This window comes from Grammomys surdaster, unplaced genomic scaffold, assembly GCF_004785775.1.
Source record: "Grammomys surdaster isolate TR1022 unplaced genomic scaffold, NIH_TR_1.0 130, whole genome shotgun sequence".
Lineage (NCBI taxonomy): Eukaryota > Metazoa > Chordata > Mammalia > Rodentia > Muridae > Grammomys > Grammomys surdaster.
The window spans coordinates 9,279,148-9,291,762 of record NW_021604588.1 but is presented as its reverse complement, the minus strand read 5'-3'; the positions used below and the strand labels follow the sequence as shown (position 1 = coordinate 9,291,762).

Sequence of the window (12,615 nt, the reverse complement as noted above, 5' to 3'; positions counted from 1 at the left end):
CCCTCCCTCTCTGGCATGTCCAATGGTGCCCTCACCTGAAGAAATCATGGGACAGTAAGGTACTGAGTGCTGGCCGAGACGTTGGCATGGGATTCAGCAGAGCTGAGTGCAGGGTCTGTAGGAAGCTGGAGAGAACATCTGTTGAAACTGAAATCCAGAGCTACAGTTAGTTCCAGGCCTTCTCCCTCTTTTCGGACCTCTCTAGCTGGAGACTTATCAGAGCAAAAGCCAACCTGTAAAAGCCCAAGCAAACAGAGCTCTGGTTGTTGCTACATGACTTCTGCTTGTTTAGGCCAAACACCTTGGCAGATATCCAAAGCTGTCTTGTCCTCACAGCCCCCACTGCCCCAAGCACCTCCCCTTCTAGTGCTCTCATTTCCTGATTGTTAACACAAAAAAGGATGGTTCAAAAGGTAGGAGGTTTGAAGGCTCTTTTTGGGTAGGCCCTTCTCAAGAGAGCTAACTAAATGTCTGTATTTTCAATTAATTTACATATTTGCAACCATTACAGGTGTGTTGGAGAGTAGTTAGTTCAAAAAAAAACCAAACCAAACCAAACAAAACAAAACCAAACAAAACCAAACAAAAAACAAAAACCAACAATGCCTTAGAGCTTTAGGGTTTAATTCTCAAACATTTAGGAGGGATGGTTCAAGTTGACAGCCACCAGGCACGTCTAACACCAGAGATTGCATGTCCCAGTAGAAGCTATACTGGCACTGCAGGAAGTGTCAGAAGAATGAGACAGGCCACTAAAGGAGAGAATGTGGCACCCAGCACAGTGACAGGTGCAGAGTTAGTGTCCTAGAGTCCATCCCAGGAGGCTGACACAGGCTGCCCAGCATGCAGTTAGAGAAGACTGAAGAGAACAGAGAACCATCTTTAAGTAGCCCATGCTTAAGAGGGCAGGTAAGAAAAACACTAAATAAATTATAATAGAAAAAAGTAATGGCTTTCAAAGCATGAAGAAACTTTAAGCCTGATTTTGAAATTAATTTAATAAAACCACTGAAGTCGTGCTTACTGTTCAGGCTAGCACAGCTCAGTCACTGGGGCCTATATTCACAGCAAGACAACTCAACAACACAACCAGGAGATAGCCACATATGGCAGGGGTAACCATGGGCAAAGGCTTCCTACTTAAAATTTTTTGTTGTTCATACTTCTGCTGTTGCTGTTTGTCTAAATAACTGCCTGGCAGCAGCAGCTTTCCCACTGTACTGAAGACTGCAGTTCTTGAATTCCCATGCAGAGCGGGTCAGGGATGCCTTTCCTCCTTAGTCTGTGCATGCAGCAGGTCGACTCCAACTCACCCTGCTCATTCAAGATGGGGAGCAAGCTGTCCACCAAAGTTCCAAAGGAATAGGCATCCCGGGCGTGTCCGTGGGACTCTGGAAGGGCTGAAAATTCTGGAGACTAAATGCATTAAAGAATATTAGAACTAGAGGACCTGATTAATAAACTGTCTCCAACTTTCTCCCATGTTTGTATTTATTATTCTCAACCCTAACTTCACAGTACCACACTCCACGGGCTTTAGGAATTTTGAGTTCATAGTGTAGGACAAATAGGTGCACACTGTATGCCAATGAAATAGCAGGTCTCTCTCCAAAATGCAGAGACTTGGAACTACTAGTCGACGGGCTCATTAAAGACTTAAAAATATAATATTGTACATAGTCTAGTATACACACATAGGTATATATGTACATGATAAAAACAAAGGTCATAAAACAATGTTTTTCGTTATAGCCTGTCATGCCCAGTGATACTTTCTTTTTTTCAACTTTTTCAAAATCTATGTGCATAAAACAGATTTGGCTGAGTCTGAGATTGCAAACCTTAAGTTTCTAGCTGGGCCTGCATTTCCTGTAGAATATTAACAATCTGGAGGTTGGCGCTTATTTTAGGGCTTGTAAGGGGCGATGCTTCTGAACTTACTACTAAATGGTCTTTCCTCACCATGACAGTCACAAGCACTGTTCCGCATGTCACAGAAGTACAGCTATAGACTAGCTAGGAAGATGAGTGGCCGGGATGACAAACAGGAGAGGACAAGGTTACTGCTCCCCAATAATTACGGCATCCAGAAAAGCAGCAATGGTTTATTACGAAATAAACACCATCTCTGACCACATTGGGACATCGCCATCTTGATGCAAACAACACTGTAAACCCGATCCTTAACTGGGATAGTAATCTCAGGCAGTTTCAACATCAGAGGCATCAGAGGCACCTATAATTTAGAATTTAGTAGGGAATGGGCAGAGGAAATGGTAGGGTTTGTTCTTTTAAGGGTTACATTCCGTTGCACAACAGAGTCTGACTTACAGCTGCACTAAGGGGCTTTACTTACCATCTCCTCAGGAGGAATAGATGCTGGGTCTCTTACTGACTGGATACTCCTGAGAAACTAGACAGAAAGACAATTAAAAATAACTCTTATACATATTTGGTAAATTAATCTCTTAGCTCAATCTATAAAAGCAAGAGCAGTAGAAGCGGAGCCATAAATGAAACGTTTCAAACAATGCTACACATTCAGTATACAACGGTAAAACCTTCCTAATTCATTGTGAATACAGTTCCCAGCATAGTACAAGGCTGAGGAAAAGAATAAACGTCTGCTCTTCTTCCCATCAGTGGGATTAAGAGACACCCTCTGTTGTCAGAGGCTCCTGGAACTATTCATTTTCTCACATAGATATCAATGACTAAAAGGTGCTTTGATCAGACGTGGCCCACGCCTGTAGTGCTCACTAGTAAGAGAGCTGAAGTAGGAAGGTTACCTGAGCCAGAAAGCTCAAGACCAGCCTGGACAACACAGTGAGATCCTGTTTTTAAAAAGCAAGGAAGCTAACTGTTCACCACAGAACAAAAGTTTGTCATACAACTTACCACTAAATCATGAGAATCTTAAGTTTTGCTGTCAAGACAAAATCTGAGGCTCCTGTGGGCTGTACAGATAAAAGCTACACCAGGGAATAGTTACACCTATTCAAGATTATTTCTGAAAAGCTTACATGCCCCAAACAGCAATCAGGGCACGAGGAATATGCAGTGAATGCAATAGCTCCCTGTCCCAGGCAGCGCTCAGAACCCAGAGAGAAACTAACAAGTCTAATAAACGCGCTGAGTGCCAGGGGAGCCTAGAAGGAGTGATTCATTCTTCCAGATAGGGAAGGGTTCAGAGACGGGACTTAGGCTCCACCTTACGTGCGTTTCATTTTCTAGGGGCACACTGGGAAGGAAGCAGACAGTCCAGCAGCAGAACCGCAGCAGATAAGAGAGAGGAGCCTCCGAGCTGCTCCATACAGGCAGCAGCTCAGGAACTGAGGGTGCCAAACAGAGCTGAGGTAGCATGGGCAGGCATTGTGAGGGACACTGAGTATATGCCATGGCAAAGTATACTGTGAACTACATGCTAAGTAGATTTGAGGTGAATTCAGAGACAGACAGAAGTAAAGAGAGAATACAGAACTGGCGGCATCAGATTGGAGTACCAGCTCATGCAGGTGTCCATTACCAAGCCTAGGTTAGAAACAGCCCAAGAAGACAGACTGAGCCAACACATCAGAGAGGCCAGTTAAGAGTGCTTGCTCATCTGCCAGAGACCCCAAGTTTAGTTCCCAGCACCATATAAGGTAACTTATAACTGCCTGACTCCAGGTGCAGGGGATCTGACAGCCTCTTCTGGCTCCCTGGGCACCTGCCCAGATATAGAAAACACATACACACACACACATACACACACACACACACACACTACTTTCCCAGAGACATTATAAAGGGGGTGGCTTTTTTTTTTCTTTTAAAAAGAGTGCAAATGGTAAAGGGAAACAAACTGGAGAATAGTGCAGCTTGTCCACTAGCAGGGAAACGTATAGACTTGTCAGACAAAATTATAGAAGTACCGTGGCAGCAACAACTCAGCCCACAATTCCAATAGAACCCAGTGTACTGACACAGCACCTTAGACATTGTTCAATGAAAACCTCTGGCCTCATAATAGAGATGTACTATTCCAGGTAAAGATATAAAAATAAAGCACTCAACTGCTGGAATGGAAGAGAAACACAGAGCTGATCTCAGTAGTAAGCATAAGCCATAACGAGGCACAAGAACTTATAAGGAACAGAGAGGCAGGCAACTGGCTTACATGTCTGAATAGATCACTACCCCTCAGCCTTAGGTTCCTGACCAACTAAATGAGAAGGGAATACATGAACCTCATATTTCTTTGAGGAATAACCATTACAATTTAACTTTCTGAACTTGGGCATTAACAAACAGTTCACGTCTTCAAGTCTAAAATCATGGTAACCATGCAGAAAAGTCCCTGGGGAAGAACCCCATCCCAAGTCACCATCACATCCTTTATGAGGAAGAGAGCTACCACCTAGCTCACCTCTGGTGTGGCCTGAGGAACTGTGCAAACAGTCTCCATGCCTCCAAGCTTCCAGTGCCCATCCTCACTCACAAAGACAGACGATAAGCAGACATTGTTGTGTGTCAGATGTCCCTGGGGGAAGAAACAAAAATACAACAGGAAGAAGATTGGCACCCCGACAGTTGAAGGTTTTAAACAATTAAATACTAGTTACCACAGACAGATCACTGTGATCCTTGGCACCAGCAGCAAAGCAAATGAAGCCATATTTAAAAGAACAAACCAGATGTGGTTAAAACGGGAAAGGCAGACAACAGGGAGCTCCGGCGAGCTGGCCCACCTGGCAGGCAGGTCAAGGAAGACGTCAAAGCCAATGCACACATGCTGTCAGTCCCATGCCCTGGGGATCGGGAGCCACACATGTCCTTAAACATACACAAGTCTTCAAAGCCTGGACCACTTGCTTCCAATACCTTACACAAAACATATCTAGGCTCCCGAGATTATGTCACGTTCTCTCCTAAAGTCCTCTGGCCTAGATACTATCAGGAACACTTGAAAACTTGCTAGTCAGTAGGCAAAAAACCATGAGAAGAGGAAAATGTAATTATAAGAACCACAAGAAATTTCCCACAGAACAATCAAGTTTAAAATTATAAAACAAAACAAAACAAAAAAACATATCATAGTCAAATAAATATGAAGAAGGGACAGAATAAGAGCAGGGTTGACGACGTTTCTTTTTCAAACCAGGAATCAGTCCAGTAAACATAATGTACAGTAATTATGCTACCCATATGACCCAATGTGCATGCATCTTAATACAGAAAACTCTCAGTGTATATATGACATGCTTCCATTCGGGGGAATGAAAGAGACTAAGCCTACACAGATTTGCCTAATACGCAGTGGAATAATACACTGAGTACCACAGCTGCCTCTGGAGGAAGAGTCAGACTCACAGATGGACATACTTAACCTGCTCCTCTCATCTTGTTGCTTCTCTACTATATATATATTAGAATTATTCCTCCCCAATGAAGCATTAATAATTATTCTAGTTGCAATCATCAATAGACTTTGAAATTCTAAGAAATTCTAAACTGGACATGACATTTGGAAAGCCTATTTCCCACTGACAGAAACAGCTTTAAGACGTTAAGAGGTACCAGTGTGCATAACAATGACTTCAGAATGTAAACACCACAAAACAATAGCTCAGAAATACTGACAAGTAAACAGAAGCTACATCAACCCCAGACATCAGCAGAGCCAAGCACAAAAGCTATGCCACCTTGTTATGGGCTCTCTCCACTGGATTCACCCACTCAAATGCAAACACTGTTTCTTCCTAAGGAACGGTTATTTCTTCCTTTGAAAGCTAAAATGGAGAACTTCTGAAAACAAACAGAAACTTTGGTCTACAGCATTACTGCCAAAGCTTTCTCTTAACAAACACTGGCTGCAGCTGTAGTTAGACAAAGGCTTACCTAAAGCAAGAAGTCTATGACAGTTAGCTGAAATAAAATTACGTAAGGACCCGAGAACTAGCTGCTGATCCCACACACTATCTGAGGCCTCTCTTCTTCCTTCGGATTTCTTTCTGTTTCTCCCAGTGTTATCCAAGTGCCACCTCCCAAACGGCTGCTTCAATCTCCACCATCGCCTGTGAGGGAGACTCAAATCACTCACTCTGTCATGAAGGAAGATAAGAGCCAGCAGCACGTCATAGATACCAGCACAGACTTCTGCAGGAGACAGGGTTTCCAAGGCCACTTCCAGAGGCTGCACTCTCTCAGTGACGAGGTGAATGCCATCTGCTTCCACAGTACAAGATAAAAACCTTAGCAAGCAAGGGTGACGGAGTGTCTTTAAGTGCTTTAAAACACAAATAGAAGAGTTGATGAAGTTAATGACTCAAACCAGATTAATTACAGTTTCACACACATTGTAACGAAAGTCACGGTTTCCCTGGAGGTCTGTCTTTTCAACCTCCCCATGTTCCCCAGACTTCAGGAAGGACAAAAGAGATGTCCTATATCTATTGACTTTTCTAAAGTCACAGTGATGCAGACCTCAATTCAATCAAGACAGCTATCATTTAAAACTGAAAACTTCCTGTTCCGACTACAGTAAACACTGAAGAATTAATTCGTGAACTCAAGTATAGTTTTCTCTCTAGAAACTTTTTGAAGATGATGTGGATTAGATAATATGCAAAGTAGGTTATCCAAGAAACTACCAACACATGGCCTTGCTTTCTTAAGAAAACTGGCTAATTTACTGAATACTATTACAAGATGGGGTCATATTTTTTCTATGGTATTTTTCCTTTTTCTCTTTTCCTGGGTTTTTTTTTTTCCTTTTTAATGTGTGTATGCTGAGGATAGATCATGGTTTAACCATGTTGTTTGAGCACTCTAAGACTGGGCCATATCATCAGCCCAAGTCATTCTCTTCTGAGCTGCCAATATCCCCTGACATGGAACCAAATAGCAAACTGATTGCACTAATAATCTCCACCAAAGGCAGCTGTGACCAGGGGCCAAGAAGGGCTTTCTTACTGGAGCCGAAATGGAGGCCTCCAGAAGTGAGCGATCCTGTAAGGTCTCTCACCAAGAACCAGAGGCAGGATAAACATTCTTTCTGTGGCATCCAATCTAACACACAAACTAAAAATGTTGGGACAAGGGTTTGAAGGCAAAGTGGCTCAGCAGGTAAGGGCACTGGCTGCTCACGCAGAGGACCCAGGTCTGATTCCCAGCATCCACACGGCAGCTAACAACCACCTGTAACTCAAAATTCCAGTTCCAGGGAATCTGCTGCCCCCTGTTGGCCCCGGCATCAAGTGAATACACATGGCACACAGACATGCATGCAGGCAAAGCATTCAAACACAAAAAGGCAAAAAGCATTCAGACACAAAAAATAAAAATATTTTTGAAAAATGCTGTGACATTATAATGTTTCAGGGCAAGAAGGATAATGTAATTTTTTTAAATTTATTTATTTTATGTATATGAATACACTGTTGCTGTCTTCAGACAAGCCAGAAGAGGGCATCGGATCCCATTACAGATGGTTGTGAGCCACCATGTGGTTGCTGGGAATTGAACTCAGGACCTCTGGAAGAGTGACCGGTGCTCTTAACTGCTGAGCCATCTCTCCAGCCTGTAAATTCTTAAAATACTTTATTTTCAAGCACATCAACACATCAGTTAAAATATCAACAAGGAGCAGCATTTTTGGTAAACTAGATTAGTCTCATCTCCCGTAGATCAGCCATATGAAATGGCTGCCTACCTTCCTCATTAAAAGCGTCATTAAAAACCACTACAGGGAGTTTTGTGAAGGCTGTAGTGAAGGTATGCTGGAAACAGGATAACTGCTTTTATATAACACCAAATCATAAAATACTTCTGCATGTGGCCGTAATGAAGGTGCTATTAAGACAACCGCAGCACAGTACCTTGGCAGCCTTGTTAACCTTGTCTTCGTTTTCTCGCTTATATACAAACACTGAAGCACGTTTCCCATCCTGCAGTACGGCGGGATAAACAGCAAGCCCAGATGGTAAGGTATACGGAGACTCTCTCAGTGTGTAGCTCTTTAAAGCGCTGTTCTCCGATCCCATCCCTGTTGCCCTGAGGCAGTACTGCAGCTCCTCCTCAAATCCAAACAGCTCTACAAACAAAGTAGCAAATGAACTGAGACTCTGAATCTCTCTCTACAATACGGCCAAGTTTCCCCAAAGTGACCATTCACAGGCACTCACTCCCAACTGTGTCTGAGAATACAATGAACAGCAAGTTATCAGGAATGCTTGTTAATTAACAACAACTCCAGAGAAGCTGTGTATTACCAAACAGTCATGTGTAGTTCCTTCCCCAAACCCAATCACACACAAACATCTATAAAGGCTTGTAAACGTTTCAAGTTAAAGGTAAGTAGCCTTTAGATAAATATAAATCACATAATCACGACACAAATCTCTTGACTTGGATTTTCCTTGTACTTGGAAGAAGAGCCATAGATATAACCTATCTATGTAATGCTGTTAAAATGGGTGCCTATCATTGAATTCAAAATGTCTATAGATGCATACATGTTACTGTAGGAGGAGCGAAAAAAGTATGAGGGTGAAAAGCTATAGAATGTTGGCTTTTTTCAAAAATCTAGGGATATATACAGGTAAGAATTTTGCTGTTTAGCAAATGTACTGAGCTCAATGTCTCTGTCCTAAGAATCACTGTGCAGAGAACATGAGACTGTGCAGTGCTGAGTCCCAGCCAATACACCTGCAGCACGACAACTGCACCTAACACTCAGGGATCAGCTCTGTAAAAGCCAGAGGAACAGGAAGTTTGCTGTGAGACTGTATCTCCTAGGAAGTCAGAGACTAAGGACAATCTCCTTAACATGGCTGCCTAAATAAGACCCAAACAATGAGGACACCAATGGACAAGCTAACCTGAAAGGGTGAAATTTCACACAACCTCAGCCCTAGCCAAAGAGCTACAAGTACCCAGGGAGTGCTGAGAATTAGAGAAGCAGTCTTCCAAAGGGAAGGGCTCCCAGCTGGTTATCCAAAACCAGGTGGTCAGCATTGAGATCACACATACACATACACTCACACACACACACACACTCACACACAGTCACACTCACACACACTCACACACACGACATTGTACAGACTGAGCAGGTTGTACTTCTGTATTTCCAAGCACACACAAATATAACAATCAAAGAAAAAGAGACGAAGACTTTGAGAGAACAATGGCGAGGAGGATGCATGGGAAGGGTTGGAGGGAGGACAGGAAAAGAGGGGAATGATACAATTAGGTGTAATTCCAACAAATAAAAAATATCATATAAAAAGGGAATGACATTAAAAACAATACCAAAAATCCAACAGCCTCGGTTATAAGAAACAGCCACATTTTATTGGAACAACAGAGAAAAGCAGAGCATGCAGACAGAGAAAGTGGCTCTGCTCATGTGGGGATGGGTGCAGTGGTCCCTGGGCAGTGAGACTTCCTCCTGCTTCCTAGCCAAAGAGCAGTCAAGTCACAGACTATCTTCAGTATTCACAACTGGAATGGAGGGGCGGGCTGGCCAGACCACTGTCTCCTCCATGGATTTAAACTGGGTGACGTTTTTCTTTATCACTAGTACATCTGAAGCTGGGGGCACCATGAGGTAGAGCTGGGGCTATGGCAAAGGATGGCCCCAAAGGGAGCAAAAACCTGGCAGGCACCAAGGGAGTGAGTGGCACAGGCTGGGGGAACGGCTGCTTTACAGAAACACACATGCGCCCTCCATCCTCCATGCCTGTAGGATGAGCAGCTGGTTTCCAAGCCAGTTTTTCCACTGCCTCACTGACTAAGCTTCTTGGAGTCTGCAGCTTCCCTGATCCGGCACTTCGACTCTAAGCCTGCTTGAGACACCAGTGAGCCCGCAGGCAAGAGTTAGGGAAGGGTTGCTTTGAAAAGTATGTGGGGCTCACCTGCATTCTGGGTTCACTACAAAATAAGTTTTCAAAATTAATAAAACAGTAAAGGAAAAACAGAGCAGGTGAGTATCTTCTTGGCAGAAAAACCAAGACTATCTTTGTTAGTCCTGCGGAGATACTGCGCTCACTGAGACCCAGGAGCTATGAGCAGAGGCAAGGGTAATGCACGTTTAGCGCACCTATTTCCAATAGCAGGACAAGTCCTTGTGGGAATATTGGCCCTTAGACTTATCTATTAGCCCTAATTCAACACTATAAATACAAACAGATGATGCCTTTATATTTACAACACTATTAGGAAGATACTAAAACCAGTCATTTTTCCACAGTGATAGACTGCCTATGACCCTTAGAAAGAGCGCCTTAAAGAAGGGAAGGCTCAATTTCCACCGAAGCGAACGGAATGCCTTGTACAGAGTTCTGTGGCCAATACAGAAGGGAAAAGGTGGTGAGGACTGGGTTTGAGAACACCGGAAGCAGTCACTCTGGTTCTTCCCACACCTGTATCTAAGAGGCAGGAATGCCACTGACATCAACGGTGCTTTGAAAACTTCAGAACGGAGCTGAAAGGAACTTACTGAAATGCAAGACATACATAACACTCCCAACTCCCAAGTATTTTTTCTTGGTTCGGGAAGTAAGAAGGAAAATATGAAATAGTACCGAGTAGCTTTGAAAATCACATGAAGGTAGAAAAAGGATATTCTAATATAGCACAGGTCTTTTATTGAATACACCACTTACACTTTCTATAATGAAACGACAAGTTGACAGCCTAGGATGTGACTATACACCACAGCTGTCTTTTATCTATTTCCCTCCATCCTTTTATTTCTTTGGCTTCAGGTGAAGCTTCTGAAGGGACCATCTGTGGTTTGGGAGCACTCTTCCCTAGGTATTCAACCACATACCACATATCCTCTGAGAAAAGTATGTCCCTCTTAGTTCTCCCAACAGTAGAGATTCTCTTCGGTTCTAGTTCCCTTCGCTTCAAAGAGCCAAAGGTTATGACTTGCCCGAGAGTCCTAAGGCTATTTATTCGTTGGCATAACAGCCCTGTGCTTTGATCTGCCTCAGCCATGGACGTTCCCTGTCAGGAGCGTTCAACTGCACTGTGCTAGCTGACAAGCAAAACCACGTAGTCTGGGACTAAAAGTACTCCGAGATCTGTCATCAGTTCAGAATACACACCAGTCCCTGAAACTAGCAGTAACAGTGATCCCAGGACTCAGCAAAAACGACCTTGGGGGAGATATGTGTTATCTTTATTCTACACATCAAGTCCCGGGGGTAGAGTGCTGACGCTTGTCGGGGACGCTGCACCGCGCGGCCTCCCGCTGGACTGCAGGCCCGGCTTCTTGGCCCCCCAGTGGCCTCGGCCGGCGGGGGTCACCCGAGACGCAGGGCAGAGGGGACACCCCGAACAAACCGGGGCAGCGCTCAACCGGTCGCCCCTGGCTGTCCCGCGAGCGGCGCCCCCGCGCCCTTCCCGCCCCGCCGCCCAGGCCGCACGGCTCCCGGTTACCTGCGGGCGGCGGGAGGAGGCTGGCGGCTCCGCTCCCTCTTCGCCCGCGGCTGGCTCCGACGCTCAGACCTCGGTTCCTCCACCCACAATCACCCCCAAGGACCCGGCTCAGGCGGCTCTACAAGGGCCCGGAAGCGGGTCAACAGACCGGCCTTCAGTTCCTCCGACGCCACCACCGAGGCGCGAACCCGGAACCGAGCTAGAGCGGCCGCACAGGTGCTGCGAGGGCGCGTGCCGGGTTTAGGTGTGTGCGCCAGGAAAGCCCGCTCCACACGCCTGCTCCCGGCAGTCGGCTCCGGCTGCAGAGAAACCTCTCTGCGTGTGTTTTCGGCTCGACTGTAGGGGTGTCCCAGTGTTAATGTTTGGGTTTTTAACCAGCCACTTTTGAGTTCACTTCCGCCCGAATCCAAAATGGCCACCTCTGGCTTCAGACAAGTAAGGGGGCGGGGAGGGAGAGGGGGAGGAGAGGAGGAGAGTTTAAGGCTGAGCCACAACTTTTCCGGTTGTGACTCCCCCCTCGGGATCCTGGCTACCTTGATTGGCCTGTTGTCTGAGGAGATTTTTTTTAAGCTACTGGTGAAGTTGTCAGAAATCATGGTGATTCATGCTTAAGACTTAATTAAGGCTTAAGGTTTCAGATGGAAAGCTTGGAATCATAATTCAGCAGAAAAGTACAATTAGAAGTACTATCACTCAAGACTACTGAAGAGGACCCGCCGGAGAGAAGAAAGTGAAGAGGAGGAACGGGGAGGGGAGGAGAGAGGAGATCAGGGTGGGAGGAGGGGAGAGGGTTGGGGCAGAGGAAAGGAGGAAGAGAAGGCTACACGCGTGACAGTATTATCAGCTCCAATATCCGCTGACTTCTTGTTCTCACATGTTCATTTTCGGTACAATAGCCAAAGACGAAATGATCAACCCATTTGTGTGTGGGAGGTCGCAGCCTCTGCCTTCCTGGTAAAGAATGTGGACACGATAAAGTTATATCAGCTACCACGTCCTGTAAGGCAAGTCAGAATGAGACCAGGATTGTCTTGATCCTTTTTTTCCTGGAGGAGCAGAATTGAGTCACTTCAACCAGGACATGAAATCTGCCGTGAACACGGTTGCTTTCCTGACTCACCCCCATGCTGTATCTTTAGCCCTGAGTGCCTGCTGGCATTCTCAGTCACTCTTTGATCACTAATC

General features: G+C 45.0%; 1 protein-coding gene across 3 annotated transcripts in view; it reads right to left on the bottom strand.

The window, feature by feature from the left end:
- The window catches only part of Scyl3 (SCY1 like pseudokinase 3), a 35,075-nt gene extending 23,222 nt beyond the window's left edge, over positions 1-11,853 (bottom strand). The window contains exons 1-7 of one of the 3 annotated variants that reach the window (XM_028758074.1): positions 11,431-11,853; positions 7,860-8,074; positions 6,083-6,268; positions 4,409-4,522; positions 2,357-2,413; positions 1,314-1,416; positions 36-147 (exon numbers count right to left, since the gene is read on the bottom strand). In XM_028758074.1, coding sequence (XP_028613907.1) covers positions 36-147; positions 1,314-1,416; positions 2,357-2,413; positions 4,409-4,522; positions 6,083-6,268; positions 7,860-8,024 — 737 coding nt within the window. In that variant the 5' untranslated portion in view covers positions 8,025-8,074; positions 11,431-11,853. Of the gene's footprint in view, positions 1-35; positions 148-1,313; positions 1,417-2,356; positions 2,414-4,408; positions 4,523-6,082; positions 6,269-7,859; positions 8,075-11,430 lie in introns of those variants that run through there. The other 2 variants (XM_028758081.1, XM_028758091.1) reach the window with 2 other exon arrangements.
- Positions 11,854-12,615: the final 762 nt, after the last annotated feature.